The sequence below is a fragment of the Watersipora subatra genome, chromosome 3 (assembly GCF_963576615.1).
Source record: "Watersipora subatra chromosome 3, tzWatSuba1.1, whole genome shotgun sequence".
Lineage (NCBI taxonomy): Eukaryota > Metazoa > Bryozoa > Gymnolaemata > Cheilostomatida > Watersiporidae > Watersipora > Watersipora subatra.
In genome coordinates, this window is record NC_088710.1 from 55,554,737 (window position 1) to 55,573,654 (window position 18,918).

General features: G+C 34.0%; 2 protein-coding genes across 3 annotated transcripts in view; one reads left to right on the plus strand and one right to left on the minus strand.

Annotated features, from left to right (window-relative positions):
* Positions 1 to 83: 83 nt before the first annotated feature.
* LOC137391336 (protein APCDD1-like) lies at positions 84 to 16,797 on the minus strand. 2 transcript variants are annotated; one of them, XM_068077780.1, is made up of 10 exons: positions 16,645 to 16,797; positions 15,468 to 15,556; positions 10,864 to 10,987; positions 9,225 to 9,324; positions 8,651 to 8,819; positions 7,873 to 8,006; positions 6,732 to 6,884; positions 3,797 to 3,944; positions 3,214 to 3,391; positions 84 to 1,235 (listed from the first exon to the last, which is right to left on the minus strand). In XM_068077780.1, the coding sequence occupies exons 2-10, from the start codon at positions 15,517 to 15,519 to the stop codon at positions 788 to 790; spliced, it is 1,506 nt and encodes a 501-aa protein (XP_067933881.1). In that variant the 5' UTR covers positions 15,520 to 15,556; positions 16,645 to 16,797; the 3' UTR covers positions 84 to 787. The 2 variants fall into 2 exon arrangements, with proteins under 2 accessions (XP_067933881.1, XP_067933880.1); XM_068077779.1 differs by having other exon boundaries at positions 16,637 to 16,797.
* Positions 16,798 to 16,835: 38 nt separating this feature from the next.
* Positions 16,836 to 18,918, plus strand: part of LOC137392000 (nucleolar MIF4G domain-containing protein 1-like) — a 28,350-nt gene continuing 26,267 nt past the window's right edge. Inside the window, exon 1 of the mRNA XM_068078580.1 lies at positions 16,836 to 16,893. The gene's annotated coding sequence lies outside the window, so the exon portion shown is untranslated. The remainder of the gene's footprint in view (positions 16,894 to 18,918) is intronic.

Consider the following 18,918-nt stretch of genomic DNA (forward strand, 5'->3'; position numbering starts at 1 on the left):
CCTTCAAGCAAATTATAACTGTGTTTTGCTATGTTGCTTGTGCTCTTGAACACACAAAGTGCCTCTACATTCTACATGAGCCATTCTGTCCTTAAAAATGTATTTTTTGGTTTATATGAATGTACATACACGACCTTTATTTATACGACTGATAAAACCCTAAAAAATGTAAGTATATTACAAAGATTGATTACAGGCATTTACAAACTCTATGTACAGAATGTGACTTCAGGTTAAATGATATAATATCCAATGTGAGCTATCACAAATACATAAAATGGTAAAATACAAGGTAACAATAATAAAATAATAATGATACTATTAACAAATTTATGATGCAAAAAAAGATTTCACTGGGTTTTCGTATTGCCATACGATAGCAAGTTACTAAAAAACGATAACAACTAAATATTTTCAATGCATGATTTGTCTGTAACGTTGAGCCAAATACATCCTAGCGATTGTAATTTGTCTCCCAAGCTAGAGATACTTAGCGCTGGAATATAGCAACAAGCATGACCAGCGCAGTCTTATTGATTATTGATTATGGTGATGAGCCCACCACCCCATACTCTATATCTCTAGTATCACTCTCCTCACAAAATTTACATTATATCCAGATATGAGGCTGACAAAAAATAATCTATTAGAGCTTATGGATAATAAACCAATTATAATATCCTATTCATATTATGCCAATACTTTTGACCTAATTCTTTGGCCGAGTAGAAAAATTGAGGTAGTCAATACTGAGATAAACTAGGCTTGCTACTTTTGCGTTACACGCTTATGATAGGGTGACAAAAAACCGAAATAGGGTAGTTAATAGAATGAGGTGTGGCATGGCAAATTGTGCAAAACTAGTAGAGCTGTTGGCCTGACCAGAACTTGTAGACTGTCCATCTATATCTCGCTTTACCCATCTCACGGGTTCACGGTCACATTTTTTTAACTTTGGAGTAAAATGCGTAACTTGATCTTCAAATCGCTGAGGATTAGACTTCATTTCACTTAAGAGAATATATTGAGACTGAATGTGACTCTGCTCAACCTTGATAAGCACATACTGCGAGTCATATAAGACAACTCCAAGTGAGCTGCAACCATTTGTATCTCTCATGTTATACATTTCGCTAATTTTCCAATTTGTCACATGACCGCACAGCGCTGGGTCCCCACCTTGTACAAGTTTCAACATGTTTTCAGATAACACACCAACGTATAGTCTTTGGAATCTGTAATAGAAATGCAAATGAATATTTCAGTCGTTCGAATCACTTATGGTAAGGTAGATGTTACAGGAAAAAAAACACAAATGTTTTTTTTTATTTAAATGGTACCTAATTGCTAGTTCTGTAATAAGGCATTCAGTAAACAAAAGCAATTTTGCTGTCTTTTCATATTTTGAGACTTTATTATTATTATTATTATTATTTTTCATTATTTAGACTTTCTGGCTGTTAACATAAACTACAATGACTTACTTGAGTAAATCAAAATATGCTACCGATAGAGGTGGCACGCTTTTCACAAATCTCTGCAGTGCATTGACAACAGTGCGGTTTATATAAGAACCTTGATACATGTACAAAAATAGTCCTTTTTGTCTAAGACTTTAGATGGTAACTCTGGAACAGGCTTTGATTAGTGAGTACAACATTTAACTTCTGTACCAGGAGTCATACAGTTTAAATGCTGGCAAATTCTATTTAAAAAAAACAAACATTTTATCTTCCTATTCAAAGCGTTTTAATGACTCATCATTGATGACAGCTTTATGTCTTGAACTCAGAGAATACAACCTAACTTATATAAATGGAGCTGTCTCTACCCACACCTTGCACAAATCCAGAAGCACCAAACGAGTGAAATCCATGTTTTATAAAAATTGACCTTATCAAAGTTGTCCTACCTTATCCATCTGCAATATATAAATATGCGGGTGGACAAGGTAGGACAACTTTGGTATCGTAAATTTCACATCGAAACATTGTTCTAAGTTTAGCTGAATTAAAATCATATTTGGAATATAAAATATATACATTTGTTTTATCCCACGACCAAACGAGCGGAGCGAATGTTTGAGAGTTTTATGATAAATGCATGTGCACGCAACTCACGAAAATTATTCATCAACAACGTCGCAAACCCATGTACCGAAATCTCATCAACAAATTTAACCATTTTTCTGTGGAGTCGTTTAAGTATAATAACGATACAAAACACATATAAACCTATTTAAATATATTACCAAGTCTTTGAAATGTGTCGACAGTATCTTAAAACTTACCCATCTGATTGGATTTTACACAAATAGACAGATTTATTTGGCTGAAAATCGTTATTAAAACTTGCCAAGCCTTACTTTTATCAAAATTAAGACCGGCAATTGAAACGCTAAGCGACAGAGAATAGAACCATTAAGTCGTGCGCATTTCACGAAAAAATAACGTGCACATTTCACCAGTCTATAACATTGTCGAATTGCCGAAGGTTTCTGTAATTAACGTAGAAGTACTGAAATGTAATCGTTTCTTTGTAGCCAATTTCAAAGTAACTGACATTTTAGACACTTTTGAGTATTTTGGTATTTTAACTGATGTCCAACACAGTGAAAGTAAAGGAAATGACGATGATATTTTTTTCTAACGATTCTTATGAGATTATTACAATATTTAATTATAAGTTTGGATGATTATGGAAGTGTTATAGTCACACTAACAACATCGATGATGAGTAATATGTTGCTGTTATTATTTTTTCTAAATAGTTTTGTTAAATCGATTTTTTAAAAATCTATATAATTATCACAACTTCTTGATATTGTTAGCTATGACGTTTTGAAATGTAAACAAAATTGTGCATTGGTTTTCTATTATTACTGTATTACTATATTAATAATATTGATTATTCTAATAATACCAGTGCATTTTACTTCTAATATTGCATTTCTCCTATTGCTGGGGGAGAGATATAAACATATAATCCTTTCCTTTCATTATTTCTGTTTGTTGTACATAATAACACCCACACCCAGTCCATTACAGCTACCATTGCAGTTATCCTATTGCACTGCAGTGCCATTTGACTGCTAATATTGCATTTCTCAACCATCAGTACCCTTTCTTTTTTCCAATATCACTTTGGTCATGGGCTGTATGACAGAGGAATTTCTGGTTGTATAAATGTATGAAATAACTATATTATTCTTACCTTAATTGGAACGACCAAGTGTTGTAGATTCGGCTGTGCGCTTGACCCATTGTGAAGGTACCTTCTGCCCGCAGTACGAATGACTGCTGTGTACAGAATGCATCCGTGAAGTAGTAAGATGTAACATTGAATGTAGAATCTTTCATGTTGAACTCGTATGATCTCAATATAAACAGAGCTGTAAGATAACAGTCATAATTATACCACACCACATAGGATGTGCACTTTTCAAGATTAATAACATGGTAGGATAACTCTAAGTAGAAGGTGATGACATTAAAAAAACATGAAATAATCTACAGAGTATGTATAAAAGTCTACAATATATGATTTACAAGCTAACATGTAACATTATTTCATACCATTATACTGTTGCAATCAAAAAAAGTTTAGATGATATGTCTCCTAAAAATAACTTGTTGAAATTTTTTTGACAGCAGACGACAATGTCAATAACAAACGTGTGCTAGAATGTCTATCAGAAACCCAAAACCACTTTAAAAGAACAGTTTTTATATGCCACTACATTTCTTTGTCAAGGTAAAATGTGAAAAATAAAATTAAAAGGAACCAAAAGACTTACAATAGGGTACAGACTCGCAGGTCTGACTGAACCAATGGCCTGTCACATTGTAGGTAGTTAAACTGTGCCTTTGGCTTCCATGACATCTGATTGGTGGATTTTCTATATCAGCTCTATAGATGCAGTCACAAGCTTCACAGTGTTTGTGCTAAATATTTAAAACAATGAGTTTGTTTTATGAATTGGCAACAAATAATACGAATACACATATCAGTAATACAAATAACATGAATTTATAGAGTATGATTACAGGTAACACAAAAACAGAAATGTAACTAGCACTGATACAGCTATCACGAATACAGCTAACATGAATGCTGCAATATACATAGAATACAAAAAGTCACTTAAGCATGGTACGTAAAAATAGATTTATTTGTGATGAGCATTTAAATTCATGTAACAATCTCAGATACATGTTGTGATCTTATGCCTGTGAACTACGAATACGCCAAAACATTTAGAATTGCTTTAATTAGCACAATGAATAATTTATTCCACCTGAATCTTTAAAAGATTTAAGATAAGCTGCTAATCTAAGAGATGACTAGAGACTTCTCTCTTATCTCATACAATGATAACATATTGTGGATGACATGTTTTGAATATCATGCCTGTTAAGAAGTTCTACTCTCTACTAGCTGGATGCCTTGCCTTTATTTTCACAAATAAATGGTTGAGATTCATATTTATATACTATCAGACTTCAAACATTTGTATTTGTATTAGACATGCACTCTCTTCATTTGTGTTATTTCTTGCTATGTTTATTAATTATGTTTTTTTTACACAAATTACAATGAAACAACTGTAAATTTTGAAAAGCTGAAAAAGATATTATAGAGGGATATTCGTATAGTTTGATATCACCAATACCCATCTAGTACGATAAGCAAAAAAACTGTAGAGCTATCCTGCTAAGATAAACTAAAAACATGTTTATTGTGAGAGCTACTGACTCTTCTTTGAGGTAGAGCGGAAAAGAACTGGAGGACTAGAAGGTTTACAGCTCAGCGCATTAAGACGTGGGAACAAGTCAAATACGAAACTCCTTTGTTTATGATTTACAATAAGTTTTCAACCATTTTTTTCAAGCTCTCATTTGGTTAGCTGGTACACAAACTCAGTTGACATTGTCTTCTCAGTTTACTAAAGTCAATAGACGTAGCGAGAGTAGTTTCACACTTGGATTAGAAGAAGCCCTTAAGTTTTGTGTGTCAGCAGGGATAATCCAATGAGAGCAAACAGGCTAGTCATGCTATATCCTTCTTATCAGGTAAGTTTCAGTAGCAGTTGCCTTAATCGCTAGCACGGTAAATATTTGTTAACAGGCTGTACTCGAGTCTGGGCTATCATGTCTGACGTACACAAAAAGTTGAGAATAATTTGACAGAAATTGATGAAACGTCAGAAACACTTTTTGGCCAGCCATTACCTTCGAAATTGCAAATTAGAGCTATTTATTTACAACAAACAATATACTGACAATGTTTTCAATAACCTGTTTCTGACATGTCAGTGTGAATAGATAGCTAAGTATGAGCTTTATTATCACCTGTCAATGTCGTCCAAAGCAAAGTCGACCACGAGATAAAAAATAAAATTAAGATTAGTGTAAGAGTTTAAATGTAAAAATATCCACAAGCTTGGAACAAAACGAAGTTTTTAATCAATACTGACCTGCAATAGGGGAACAACCTAGAACTATGAGTTATCTTTTATTTAGGTACACAGTCTATGGAGTGATAAATTGATGTGTTAACTGATTGAGGTAAATAAACATTCGATTTTTTAAACACAAGTTTAAATTAAGGCTTTTAAAATCCATGAATCGTTTCGCCAACTGTTGCTTACATCAACTTCTCCATAACTGACCTCATTTGATGCTGCGAGCTGTTGACATCTTCGATGAATAGTCACAGTTCAACTATGAATTTTTCACACGCCATTTCATTGAAAAATTAAATAATTAAGATATGATTTAACAATGCCTATGTCACATCCACAGGTTTTGCTCTATCGCCTCATAAATGAGAAACGAATTACTGTGTTATTAAATTAGTTACTTCATATTTCAACGCATGCCAGAGGTTGTAACTGCTGTGAATTTAATATGACATCAGTTTTTTAACAAATGATACGTTCATGTTACGATGAATAAAAATAGTTTAATGTGTTTGGATTTGAATTACCCAATTACATCTAAGGGTGACTATAGAACTAAACAGCCCACAAGTAGGCTGGTAGTTTTGTTGGATTAAAAACAAAAGAAAAGAATTCTTCCTGAGCTAACATGACTCACCAAACTATACCATATTTCATGTAATTGGTGTGGGAAACAATGGCTGAGCGACTGAACGGATCATTGGCTTTCCTTAAAATACCTCTTATAACACAAAAGAGTTTCTGTAACACGTCAGCATGCATGACTAAACTCGCTTCAACCACTGAATCAAAATAAAATCAGTTGGCCCGAAAATTCTCCGGGCTCATTTTTCGAAGGACTTCAGTGCAGGTTTGTCAACCAAAACAATTATTTAGTGATCAATGATTTCACGCCCATGAGTTCTTGAATATTTTACGATACGTCAATGCGTAACTGCTGTATTAGCATATTTACACCTACAACAAGGGCTGCTGGTGGTTTTATATTTCACTGCCTGGTCCATATTTGTACTATCCTTCTTCGTTACACGCTGATGATGAAAATGTTTATTTAAAATTTTTAGTTCGACTAAACATCTTGACTCATTCTGTTTGTTGTAAAATACCTTAAAGAACATTTCTAAACTAAATTTTTAAAATGTTCTACGGTACTTCTATATGCAACTGCTTATGTGTACATGCATTTTTGAAGTAAATTGACAGAGGTCATGTTCTGAGGTCATCATTGTGCTTAATGTATACTGCGCTCTCATATGAATAAGGAACTCACCGTAACAGAATAGAGAGGAGGTTGGTAGGAACTCGGTCTATCAACCAGACTGTACCAGACGCCATCTCCTAACTGAAGTTCTCTCTCAGCCTGAGCTGACAGCCGAGGGGATCTCCCTGAGCTGCTAGCAGTATTCTTACTGTAGTAATCCACCTAAAATAAACATTTCAACTAAGTTTATACATACATTTCCTAAAATTCTAAAATGTATTTTGAGCTGTATCATATATCATGTAGATGCATAAAAAATGAAAAGGATAAGTAATTATTTTTTTTAAATAGTGCAAATATCAAAAAATATGTAAATGCGAGAAACGACAGCAAGAAGAATAATTTGTTTCTCTATCAGCAGGCCTCAAACTCCTAGTGATAGTTGGTCACTTGTAACCAGTGAGTTTAGATAAAGCGTGAAAAGGTTGAGGGATGAGGCAGAAAAAAGAGAGACAAGTAAACATTTCTGACATTTTTTCTCTTGATGAACGAGGAGAGAGGAGGAAATTTTCACTATCAGTAAATCCTCCATTTTAGAGCTCATTAATTTTGGCAACTAAACCATTTTTATGCTCGCATACAATTGGTTCTTGATTGCGCCTAATACAGTATATAAGATCTTGTTGTACTAGTAAAGAAAAAGGTATCATTATATTTTAGTTTTATCAAGAATTTCTTAGCTACTTGTTCATGTCTAAATATACTATCAAACCAACTTTGTAAATAACACGGTTTCAAAAAGTTCTTTATAAAATAAAAAAGTTCAGCTTCGATATAAAGAAGGCAGTAAAAAAGTAATAAAATTAATATTTCTGGGTGTCTACTAATAGCACTCAAGGATATACCGTAGTTATTTCTGAATCGGTATCACTTATAATCATTGGATAAATTAGACAACCCAAAACTAAATAAAATGATGCAAAAAGCTAAAAGTTGTCAGAAAAATGAAAGATTTCAAACCTTATGCAGTTTTCAAACAGACAATCAAATGTGAAGTCAGAATAGTTATAAAGAGTGATTATGTGAACGCACTTTTCATTTTCACCATGTCGATATACTGAGGAAGTCAAACCTACGTATCTGTAACAACCTGTCACTACATCAAGAATGTAAGGACGATAGAGAATGTTAAAAAGGATTGTGCATCTACCTGTCTCATCACCAGCAATTCATTAACAGAGAAGGAAAGTGACTGAAGGCAGTCTACGTTGCTGCTGTTCACCTTAACAGCTCCGTATGGTGGGCTGTTCCATGCACCCCTATCCTCCTCATTCACGCAGCCATCTGTGAAGGAATGTTGGCAATAAAGCCAAGATATTAACGTTGTAGACGCTAAACTGTCATCCATAAAGCGATCAACCGTTTAAGATCTACTTAACGTTTGTCTATTAATGATCACCATTTGATGAGCATATAAGAATCTATAGATCTGTCACTGACATGACATTCTTGTTATTAAAAGAACATGTGGTTGGTTTTATCTGCAAAAAAAGTATATTTTTGATATGGATTTTATAACAGCAAATTATCGCTGCTTGTGACTCAATACTGCTTAATTTCACTTGGAAGAATTTACAGCTGAAAGGATTAACTTTCTGAGTGCTTGCGGTTTTGTCTGGCGGCCATAAGTGCATGAGTCTTTCCAAAGTGAAAATGATGAAATATTTTAATTTACTCAGCCATTACAAATTTTTTATTATACGTGTATATATATCATAATTTAATATGTCATAAAATATCATAACACTAAACATCAAAAGATATAATATATTATAATATAAGAAGATATTATAGAGTATAAGATGATAAGACAATATAATATGGTATAATATAAAGTAACATTATATAAAATATATTACATGTTATATTATATTACAGTAAAATATATTATATAATTGTAGAAATAACAGTATTGGTTATTTGTTTACCTTTAAAGACTTGAGACTGCAGGACACTAGCCATTGGAGATGTGTACGGTTTGACAGTGACATCCATGAGTTCTATATCCATGTCTGTGGCCTCGTTGAGATACCAGGATTTGGACTGCGGTGTGAGTGAGCCATGAGCTTGTATGGCAAATATAACTTCACCACAAAACTACAATATTCAAAGGGAATGAGATTGAGCAACAAAGGCATCCAAATCTTTGATGTGAAACATACAATGGTCAGAGCAGATAGGTTGGCTATTTAAATATTCCATCAATAAGATGAAAGCATTTCCCTTTTCTGAAAAAGCGGATAAATCCAGAACAGAATTAAAACGTTTTGCTATGACAGCTAACACCCGCGTGAATGTTTACCACAGTCTGGTCCCATAATTGCCGTGATAGAGAGGCCAGTCTTACTACATGAATATTTGTTACGTATTGTTTGGGACAGACGAAGCCATCAATAATAGGTAATTAATTTGTTAGATAATTCATTTGAAGCTGTGCCAGGACAAAAACATGCCAACCTGACAGGATAAATGACTATTTAGGTAGAATAGTTGTGAACATACCTCATCAGAATAGTAGTACCTCGTGATGGTGAACTCACTTGATGTACTCGAGAATTCATACTGTCGCAGGAGATACTGCGGGCCGGGTAATAACTCACATCTGTTAATTAATATAAACGGAGATGTGGCTATAAAGTTAGATAAAAGCGGAACCAAAGCTTACTCTTTTTTGTAATAGTAATATTCTATCATGCATGACTGTATGTGAGAGAACAAAAGGAAGAAATATGAGCCATTGTCGCAGTATTTCTATTGTCAGAACATAGATAATACAATGAGTCAGTGTTAACTGTAACCAACTCATCATGCACTAGCGTGACATTATGGAGATATAGTACTCAGATGTGTTATGTACAGATATAGCATGACACTGTGGAGATATAGTGCTCTGCTGTGTTACACACAAATAGTTCCTTAACAAAGTAAACTTAGGCTTTGAAAAGCAAGAACATCAACTTTCAGTTGCTCTAAAATGCCTTTGATATGCTACTTAATTTGTTACTAATTTATGGAATGATTTTTGTTTAGTTGTTTGACAAATAAGTTCAAATCAATTTTAAATGTTTAATACATAAGTTAACAGAATGTTACAGATAACAATGGTATAATATTATATTAACATAATCTGAGCAACAGTTATTATAAATTCATAAAATTGTTTTTACAATGATGACTTGAAAATCAGGATTTAAAAGTAAAATAAATCATTTACAAAAATATCAAAAAATCAAACTTTGATTTGACTATCAAGACCAAAACTTGACTCGATAAACCGCCATTTAGTAAATAATTTGACTCTCTAAAACAGCTTTGAGTTTTAAAAATAGCACCTCAAGGTAAAGCTAATAAGGAACAGCTCTCCAAAGCCCGAGTGTTGATAACATTAGGTGAAGGTTCACCCTGCTGTATCTAATACATGTGGAAATGTTTTATATTGTTACTGGTCATATTTCACCACAACTTGATATTTAAACTATATTTATACATAAAAACTTGTATTATCTTATATCTTTTCCATTACTCTTGTTTACTGAAGACTTGAAGACGAATCTATACCCTGATTAACAGTGACATGTGAACCACCTTGTAAAGTGTAAGGCCTCTATATTATCCTTGTAAGATGTAAGGTCTCTATATTATCCTTGTAAGATGTAAGGTCTTTATATTATCCTTGTAAGATGTAAGGTCTCTATATTATACTTGTAAGATGTAAGGTCTTTATATTATCCTTGTAAGATGTAAGGTCTCTATATTATACTTGTAAGATGTAAGGTGTAAGGTCTCTATATTATACTTGTAAGGTGTAAGACCTTTATATTGTACTTGTAAGCTGTAAGACCTCTATAATATTATACATGCGAGACGTAAGACCTCTATATTATCCTTGTAAGGTGTAAGGTCTCTATATTATACTTGTAAGGTGTAAGGTCTCTATATTATGCTTGTAAGATGTAAGGTCTCTATATTATACTTGATAAGTTTATTTTCTCAAGGAGCTGCTGATGTTGGGGTAGCAAATTGTTTTTCTAATTGCTCACAGAATCACAAAGCTTTGTCTGAAACTTTAAGTACAAGGTAGACCTAGGACTGTATGTAATTTATATTAGCCTAGTGCTTAGGATGCCCAGTGACATTGTACCTTGGGGAGAACCAGCTGCCTCCGATATTGGGTGGCATTGAGATCTGAGCATGTCTTTTTGTACGAATGCCTTTGCATTGATGTATATCTTCATCGGCTCCTAGATTTACTGCAATGGTGCCCACTGCAAGAAATATTACACACTTCTTATTCTATTTTAGTAATCTACATTCTTCAGCTAACATGTTGACAAAATATAATAAATATGCGTGTGAGTTTGAGTATATTCGAGAATGGCCTTAAAAAGAAGTATCTGGAACAAACAAGAATAATTGACATATACAGGAGTTTAATAGAGTAATCTAGATTTAAGGAGTAATTAGGTGATGGAAAGGCTAGACAGTAGTGTAATCATAGCTTTGATCTCAGGCTGCTAGCAAAGAGCAGCGACTATTCATAAGCTCTGTAAATGCCACAAACTATGTATGCATCCAGCTGTTTCCTAGTGAGGAGCTGGTGGCTAAAAATGTCAACTTTTTACTCTTGTCTCAGCTCACAGTACGAGACGGAGACACTAATCCTCTGCTTAACAGCAACTTCAGTAGAATAGAAAGTAGAACAAAATTGGTCTAGCCAGATGTATGACTTTTTGGTACAAACACCTGGTTCAAGTAAATACAGCAGTCTGAATACTAACTGTCTGTTAGCTGTATTCGCAAGAGAGTACTCAGTAATAGGTTTCTTGAAGGAATAACTGTGAAGTCAGGCAATACTTAAACTCGTGTGTATTCAAGTTTTTTTGCACTCACACAAAGGCTATGTGAGCATCCAATTTTTTCTGCAAACTGCTAATTGATGTTAACTTAGATAAACTAAATGTATAAACCTATAAACTAGATGACAATTTGATTTTAAATGTCTAACTCAATCAGGTTAAGTTTGTCTCGGTATCACCTAAGTCTAACTGAGAAGTCTAACTGAGAAGTCTAACTGAGAAGTCTAACTGAGAAGTCTAACTGAGAAGTCTAACTGAGAAGTCTAACTGAGAAGTCTAGCTGAGAAGTCTAACTGAGAAGTCTAACTGAGAAGTCTAACTGAGAAGTCTAACTGAGAAGTCTAACTGAGAAGTCTAACTGAGAAGTCTAACTGAGAAGTCTAACTGAGAAGTCTAACTGAGAAGTCTAACTGAGAAGTCTAACTGAAAAGCAGCCAATATCTATATTCATAAATTATACTTTGTTATTGTGTGTCTGTCTGTTCGTCTACGTAAACGCTATACTTTTCAACATCTTTTGGCTGATTTCATCTGAACTCCACACATATATGCTCCTTGCCTTCTGTCATTTGGCTAAAGATCTTTGGCTTCGAAACTTTATCTGGTTTAGGCATCACTGGGCCTACTGCTAGTACACTATAATCACTCTGACAAGCTACTGTTCGGCAGATCGCCAATGGTCTATTTGCTGGCTCTGCTCCAGCAGTTCACTACTCTAGAACTCTGGCCAGAAGCCATCATGGCTAGACTGGTCATGTCTATATTTAATAGATACTATTCATAAGGTAGATAGTCCCAACTCATACCATATATTTGATCAATGTTTTTTACAAACAAAAATACAGGTTTGAACATAACAGTATAGTAAAATAGCTTTCTGAATATAAAACTAACGTCATGTGCTAAGTAAACACATAAAAACTAGTTACACGCTTACAGTAACTACTTACTTACATTAGCTACATACTTGTAGTACTTGTAGTATCTTCATACTTACAAAATGCTCACAAAGGTACGCATGTACCATACCTACACACTTATAATATCTATACACTTACAATGCCTACACATTTACAGTACCTTCATATTTGTAATACCTAAACACCTCCCATTTCTATAACTTTTAAACATCGACATTAGCTGCACACCTACACCCCTACAATGTTTATACACTCACAATACCTCCACACTTACAATACCTCCACACTTACAATACCTCCACATTTACCATACCTCTACACTTACAATATGTATACATTTATAATACCTACACATGTACGGTACCCATATATTTGCAATGCCTAAATATGTACTATTATTTAATACCTAAAATACCTCCACACTTACCACACCTACACGTACAGCTGCGGAGCTGCAATCACAGCGCACTTACAATAGTGACACACCTGAACATCTACATCTACATTCAGCTTTTAGTGGATTTATTTTAAGCCAATTTACGACCAGCGTTAGACACCATCATCTATTGTACTTGTACATTAACCCCATTACTGCCACTCTATAGCATTAACCACGTTTATCTTCACTTATTCACAACACGTCATTCATTCTATCATCCCGTTTAGAGACCCTACAGTCATTGAGATCAAGAGGGTTGAGATCAAGAGAGCGCAAGCGGTGAATGTTATCTAGTGGGACACTCTAAGAATTGTCAGATGATCTGTAACAGGACCCAATTACTCCTTGACAGCATCAGCAGAAATTGAATTATAAATATGATGACTCCAATGGTTACAATTCATTATGTAATATATTTTATTATCATAATTGCGAATAATATGATCAGCAGTTTTCTTTGCTTGTTGTTCATGTCGGCCGTAGAAGGTGATGCAATGTGTACATCTTACCCCAAAATAATCACGAGATAAATCTGACACGCGATAAAAGATAAAACCTTTCTTAACAAGAACGAAGGAGATTCTGTTGACACCCAGCTGGCTTCACGCTTTTTATGAGATAGTCGCAGTGAGTGTCATTACCCAGACTATCAGAAAATGAGACTCACATTATATGAATCAATTTTGTGGATTAATTTCTAATGGAGATCTGTATATTAATACATGCTCTGCATACTCACGCTGTTAGCAGTTGAAAATAAGATTACTTAATATTTGTCAAGTAAAGCCAAGTGAGTCACTTAAAGTCTATCATTATTAGGGCTCTCTGGGAGTATCACACTTAAGTTAGCTATTTTTGTGGATTAAGTTACAATCAATTGGAACTTATCCGAACAAATATTAGATCATAACGTTATACTATGTTATATCCTATGATATATTGTTTATTGTTGGCTTTAGAACAATCCTAGAATACAGATGACATGATCTAAGAAATCTTTTAATAATATCAATGCCTAGCAAGTCAACTTTTCTGATTTCTTCATATGACTTTAAATCTATGCAACAAAAACAGCAACAAGATGAATATTTGGTAACATAAGTTGCTGTAATATTTATTTAAAATAAAAACTACTATGTTTGGTTCAGTTTACACTGATTAAAACAAGAGGTTTGTTTAGACCTTTCAGATGTAATTGCTGTAAAAATTACACTTAAAATTTAATAAAATAATAAACTAAACACCAAATATTAATAGCTATAATAATGGACATCTATTCTCATCAATCTCAATTTTCAATCTAACCTCTTTGTCCGTACTTCAACAACTCTGAGTACTGAGTATATTGATACTATAGCAATTGTTGTGCGATGTTAGAACGCTTCCTGGCTGCTGCTGCAGCCGTAACACTCAGTTAATAATAGATCTCATCAGATCAGAGTATTACGATTGGTTCATGAAACGCAGGAAGTGCAAGAATTGAAACTGACACAGGAAGAGAAAGCGAGCTCACTCAATATGAATGAACTTTTGCAATGAAAAGTACATAAGCATTTTGCAATCCGTATGTAACTTATGATGTCCACAGAATCTGTTCCAGCGTATAGTTTCTAGTTTTATCTGACAAGCAATGTGAACTAATTAGTATACAGGTAAAGAAAGTTTGATTGAGTAACAGGTGGCTCTTTACAAGTTTTCTAGACCAAATCTGCACTCAATGAACTGCAACTAAAAAGAGAAAAAGAGTTTTTACCAGTAATCAAACCCAGATTATCTATCTATAGGTTAGATTGTCATGTTTTAGACTGTAGTTTTAAGTTGTATATTAGACTATCACATTATAGATAGACTTACGAGCTATAGATGAAATGATTATTTTATAGATTTAGAGTATTACAAGTTATAGAATAACTTGCAATGTTATAAACAAGGACGCTACTGTCTAGGTTAGATTATTTAACTATAGATTAAATAACAAGGCTATAAACAAGGAGAACGCTTTTAGCCTAGAGTCCTAGACTATCAAACCAATAGATCGACTTACAAAGCTGTGGATGTGTGATGAGACCCTGACATTTTAAATTGCCTTATGATGCTAAACAAGGTGGCCTTTATGTAAATGATGATAGCATGAAGGTATAAATTGATTTGTGATGATATTAACAGAAGTTTTGTTTTATAGATTTGACTATCACAGCATATATAAATTGATGATGCTATAGAATTTAGTCTAAATTATTAGATCATAAATTAACCAAGATTACAATAGAAAAGACCAAGAATGTACTAATTATTAGCATAACAGGTTGAAACAAGCTTTTTGTTTTAATCTGTTGAGGATTTGATTCTTTCATAAGTTTTTTTAATTCCATACAGAGTAAACAGAACTAGTCAATGTTAATAAAATATGACAGAAAGTGCAAACTGTGTGAAAAATTGTTGAACTTGTTAGAATTGCTAGATCTGTCTACAGGTTTGTAAATGCAGCAAACTTGGAACAAGCATTTAAAGAAAGTGAATGATGACTTACCACTCCAGACTAGGAGACACGTAATAACTCTCTCTTGTATCCAAGACATCATTTTTCAATGTCGGTTATAAGACTGTATGCGTTCTTTCCTTCAATCAAACAGTGCACTCAGGTTGGGCACAACAACATCTGCTATTGATAGTTTATCCTAACATTAATCAAATACCACAAACAAAAATTGTAAAACCACCAAGTGGTGTCCGTGACAGATTAACCCGCAGCGATACGCTGTATCGATGTCAGCTACATACAAAGCCTGCAGTCACGCAAGATTGAAGAATGAGGTGTAAATAAAAGATAGAGTGAAAGTCGTGGGTCAACCAGCTCAAGGGCAGAGAGTTCAGAGGTAAGCGACAATTCATTGAAAGAAATATTTAGTCTAGCACTAATGATTGCAAAGCGGTGCATTCCGGGCATATTCTTCTTGCAATCAGTGGTTACAGCGGATGGAAATAGATTTACAGATGAAATAAAAGGAATGAATAGATGTTGATACTGCAATAGATGGTACATTCACGAAGAAGCTTTTATATTGGAATACTGAGATACTCATGCCCTCTTAGCTGCCTGAATTTATGGATACTTAGCTTTACATATTTCCTAAAATATCTCCCTATAAAATAATTACATACTACTGGGTTGAAAGAGTTTCAGAGCTTAGCTCTTGTCTGACCCGAGCTAGTTATGTAATCTGCTCTACATGAATGACAACTAAAATATCCATCGCCCAAATTTTTATAAAAAAATATTTTTTTTACATCTTTGTGCTTTCAATACGAACACCATTAATACATACATGCCCATTCATGTAAAAACATTCCTAAATCTATCTTAGTTTTTACTCATTACAGCCAAAGAGCAATGACATATTTGCAATTGTCAGAAAGTTGGTAATCAGAGAATTGTAACCAAGTAATGCCTGATATGATCGTCTAAATGTGTATAAGTACAATAGCTTATAAAAAGGCACAATCGATACTTTACCTAAAACTGTATGAAACTCAGTGCTAAAATAGTGATTCACAGTCAAAACATTGAGAGACACCACCTAAAGTCCTACACTTTCGAAAGGCATCTAGAGTTCATGACCAACTATAAGTTTATCAGCAACTTGAACACTTATGGTCCTCTTATCTAGCATAGATGACACGCAAATCATTTGCACTTACAGACTTACAGACGAATAGCTGATACCCTCGCTGGAATTCTGTCTTTGTATGATCTGAGATGAGTTAAAAGAGATTTCTACTCGATCCTCTCAGCATGTTCAAATGAATGGAGGTTGAAGTCGACTGAGTCTATATAGACGTCTGAATCAGCACGCCTCTGCTTTGTATGCTGCTAATAGGAATGGGCTTGTGCGCCGCACACAGTTATGCTTGATCATCTTTCACGCTATTGGCTATTGGCTTAGCAACTAATCACGGTAAACAATTAATAAAATGTAAAATATGCAGTAATTTAACAAGATTTGGCATTGACACTTGGGGATGACAGACTAGGTCTAAATCTAGATAGTGTGGTTTAGATATAAATAATTTCGTATAGCGGAATTTAGCTTCTTATCCAGGCATGTGACACAGCTGTCTCACATACACATAAACAAATGTGGTTATTCTTTGAAGCTAATTCTGCTCCAGATCTATTTTTAGGTCAGGATAATATTTTGCACTTTATGAAGTCTCCACGCGTGTCACAAAACATAGAATTTTTCCTTTGATCAAACAAAACCTTCATTGCTGTGGAATGTAGGGGTTCCTTGCCATCAGTAGTATTAATATTTGAAAAAAAGAACAATATTTGTCGATAATTTGATAAACAGAATGTTTGTAGTTTGGTTTTATATACTTTTTTTCTGTATTGCTAAAGTTTAATAACTGTTTTACATTAGTTACTTTCAATTATTGATTTTAATATTATCCTATTTATTATTTGACAGCATATCCATTATTGATAAAAATTTTAACTAGTTTAAATTTTGGAATCAATGATAAAAGCTAATTACATGTAAATAATACAAACAATTGAAGTTTTTGAACTATAAACAAAATATTCAAACAAAAATTATTATTTCAAATTTCTGATCAATCTGCTCATAGACCGGTTAGAGTTTACATGTAGCAACAACTTTCCATCCAGTATTGCAAGCAAACATTGCCCATATTTTTCTAACTTAAATAATATACTGTTATATTATCATTACTATGATGTGTAAACAGTTGAACAAATTTCGCTGGTCTAACCAGCCAGATTATTGATCCGACAATTCGGCAGCCCACCGGGACATACCTCTTACATTTACTCCTTAAAAGTGAATTTATTGTTTAATGACAGCAGCTGTAACTGTAACACCGTCGTGTCAGAATTCTTGTGTCTGGTAAAACCCGATGTTGAAGTTGCTGCCGCAAAGGTTTTACGGCAACCAAGTCTGATCATTCCTATGGAAAAGGTCATGAGAAATGAGCAGGAATCAACATATTGTAGTTTAACTAAATTGATGGCCATAAATTTTTGAAGTTGCATCTGCATGTAAATTTTCTAATTTTAACTTCTGTGGCTAATATCGAACAAATCAAAAACACGAAATGCACTAGTTTTTATAATTTTAGTGGTTTTACAATGATGACTAATGACACGTGCAACATGTCTTGACAGAAAATATGGATGTCTTGAATAATCCGAGCTTGCGCAAGTATTTTTATGAAAATTAATGACTTTTCTTAGTCTTTTTCATATCGTTCTACTACAACTAGTCCAATAAATACCGTTCTACTACAACTAGTCCAATAAATACCGTTCTACTACAACTAGTCCAATAAATAAGTCAATTGGTTCTTTTGTCCTTGAGATGCCTTCTTTGACAGATTTTCAGCTAAAAATGAATATTGATGCCGGAAGATAGTCTAGCGGAGTCCATGTAGCTACAACACGCGCTGCAATGCAATCAGATACTATGGTGGGTCGAGCTAACGATATCACATAGCATGAAAGACAAACAGTAGAATATTGACATTGCTCCAGTAATGAACAACAAAAAAGATCCCACAAGTTGAGGGTGTGAAAATACAGTCTCGATTGTTCAGCTTTCTACACGTTTAGCCGGCAGCTCATGTGTTTTCAATTTACAAATTAGCTCGCGGGCATGGCAAAAAACCCATTAGGCTCGCGGGAAAGGAACTGTCAGATGCTTGGCAGGGCACTGCAAAAGAACTGTCAGAGGTGGCAGGACGCTGCAAAAGAACTGTCAGACATGCCAGCCTAATAAACAGTTTTGGGTGTTACTAAAACATGGTGTTCTGCCGAGCAGCTAGAGTAATAAAGTTGCTAGACTTCATTTTATATTACAGTTTAACAAAATAGTGTTTTTTCATTTAGTTAATCATAATATAAAATGGAAAACTTACAGCTGATTATGTGCAATCGCAGAGCGAATGATTTATTGCTAATACCC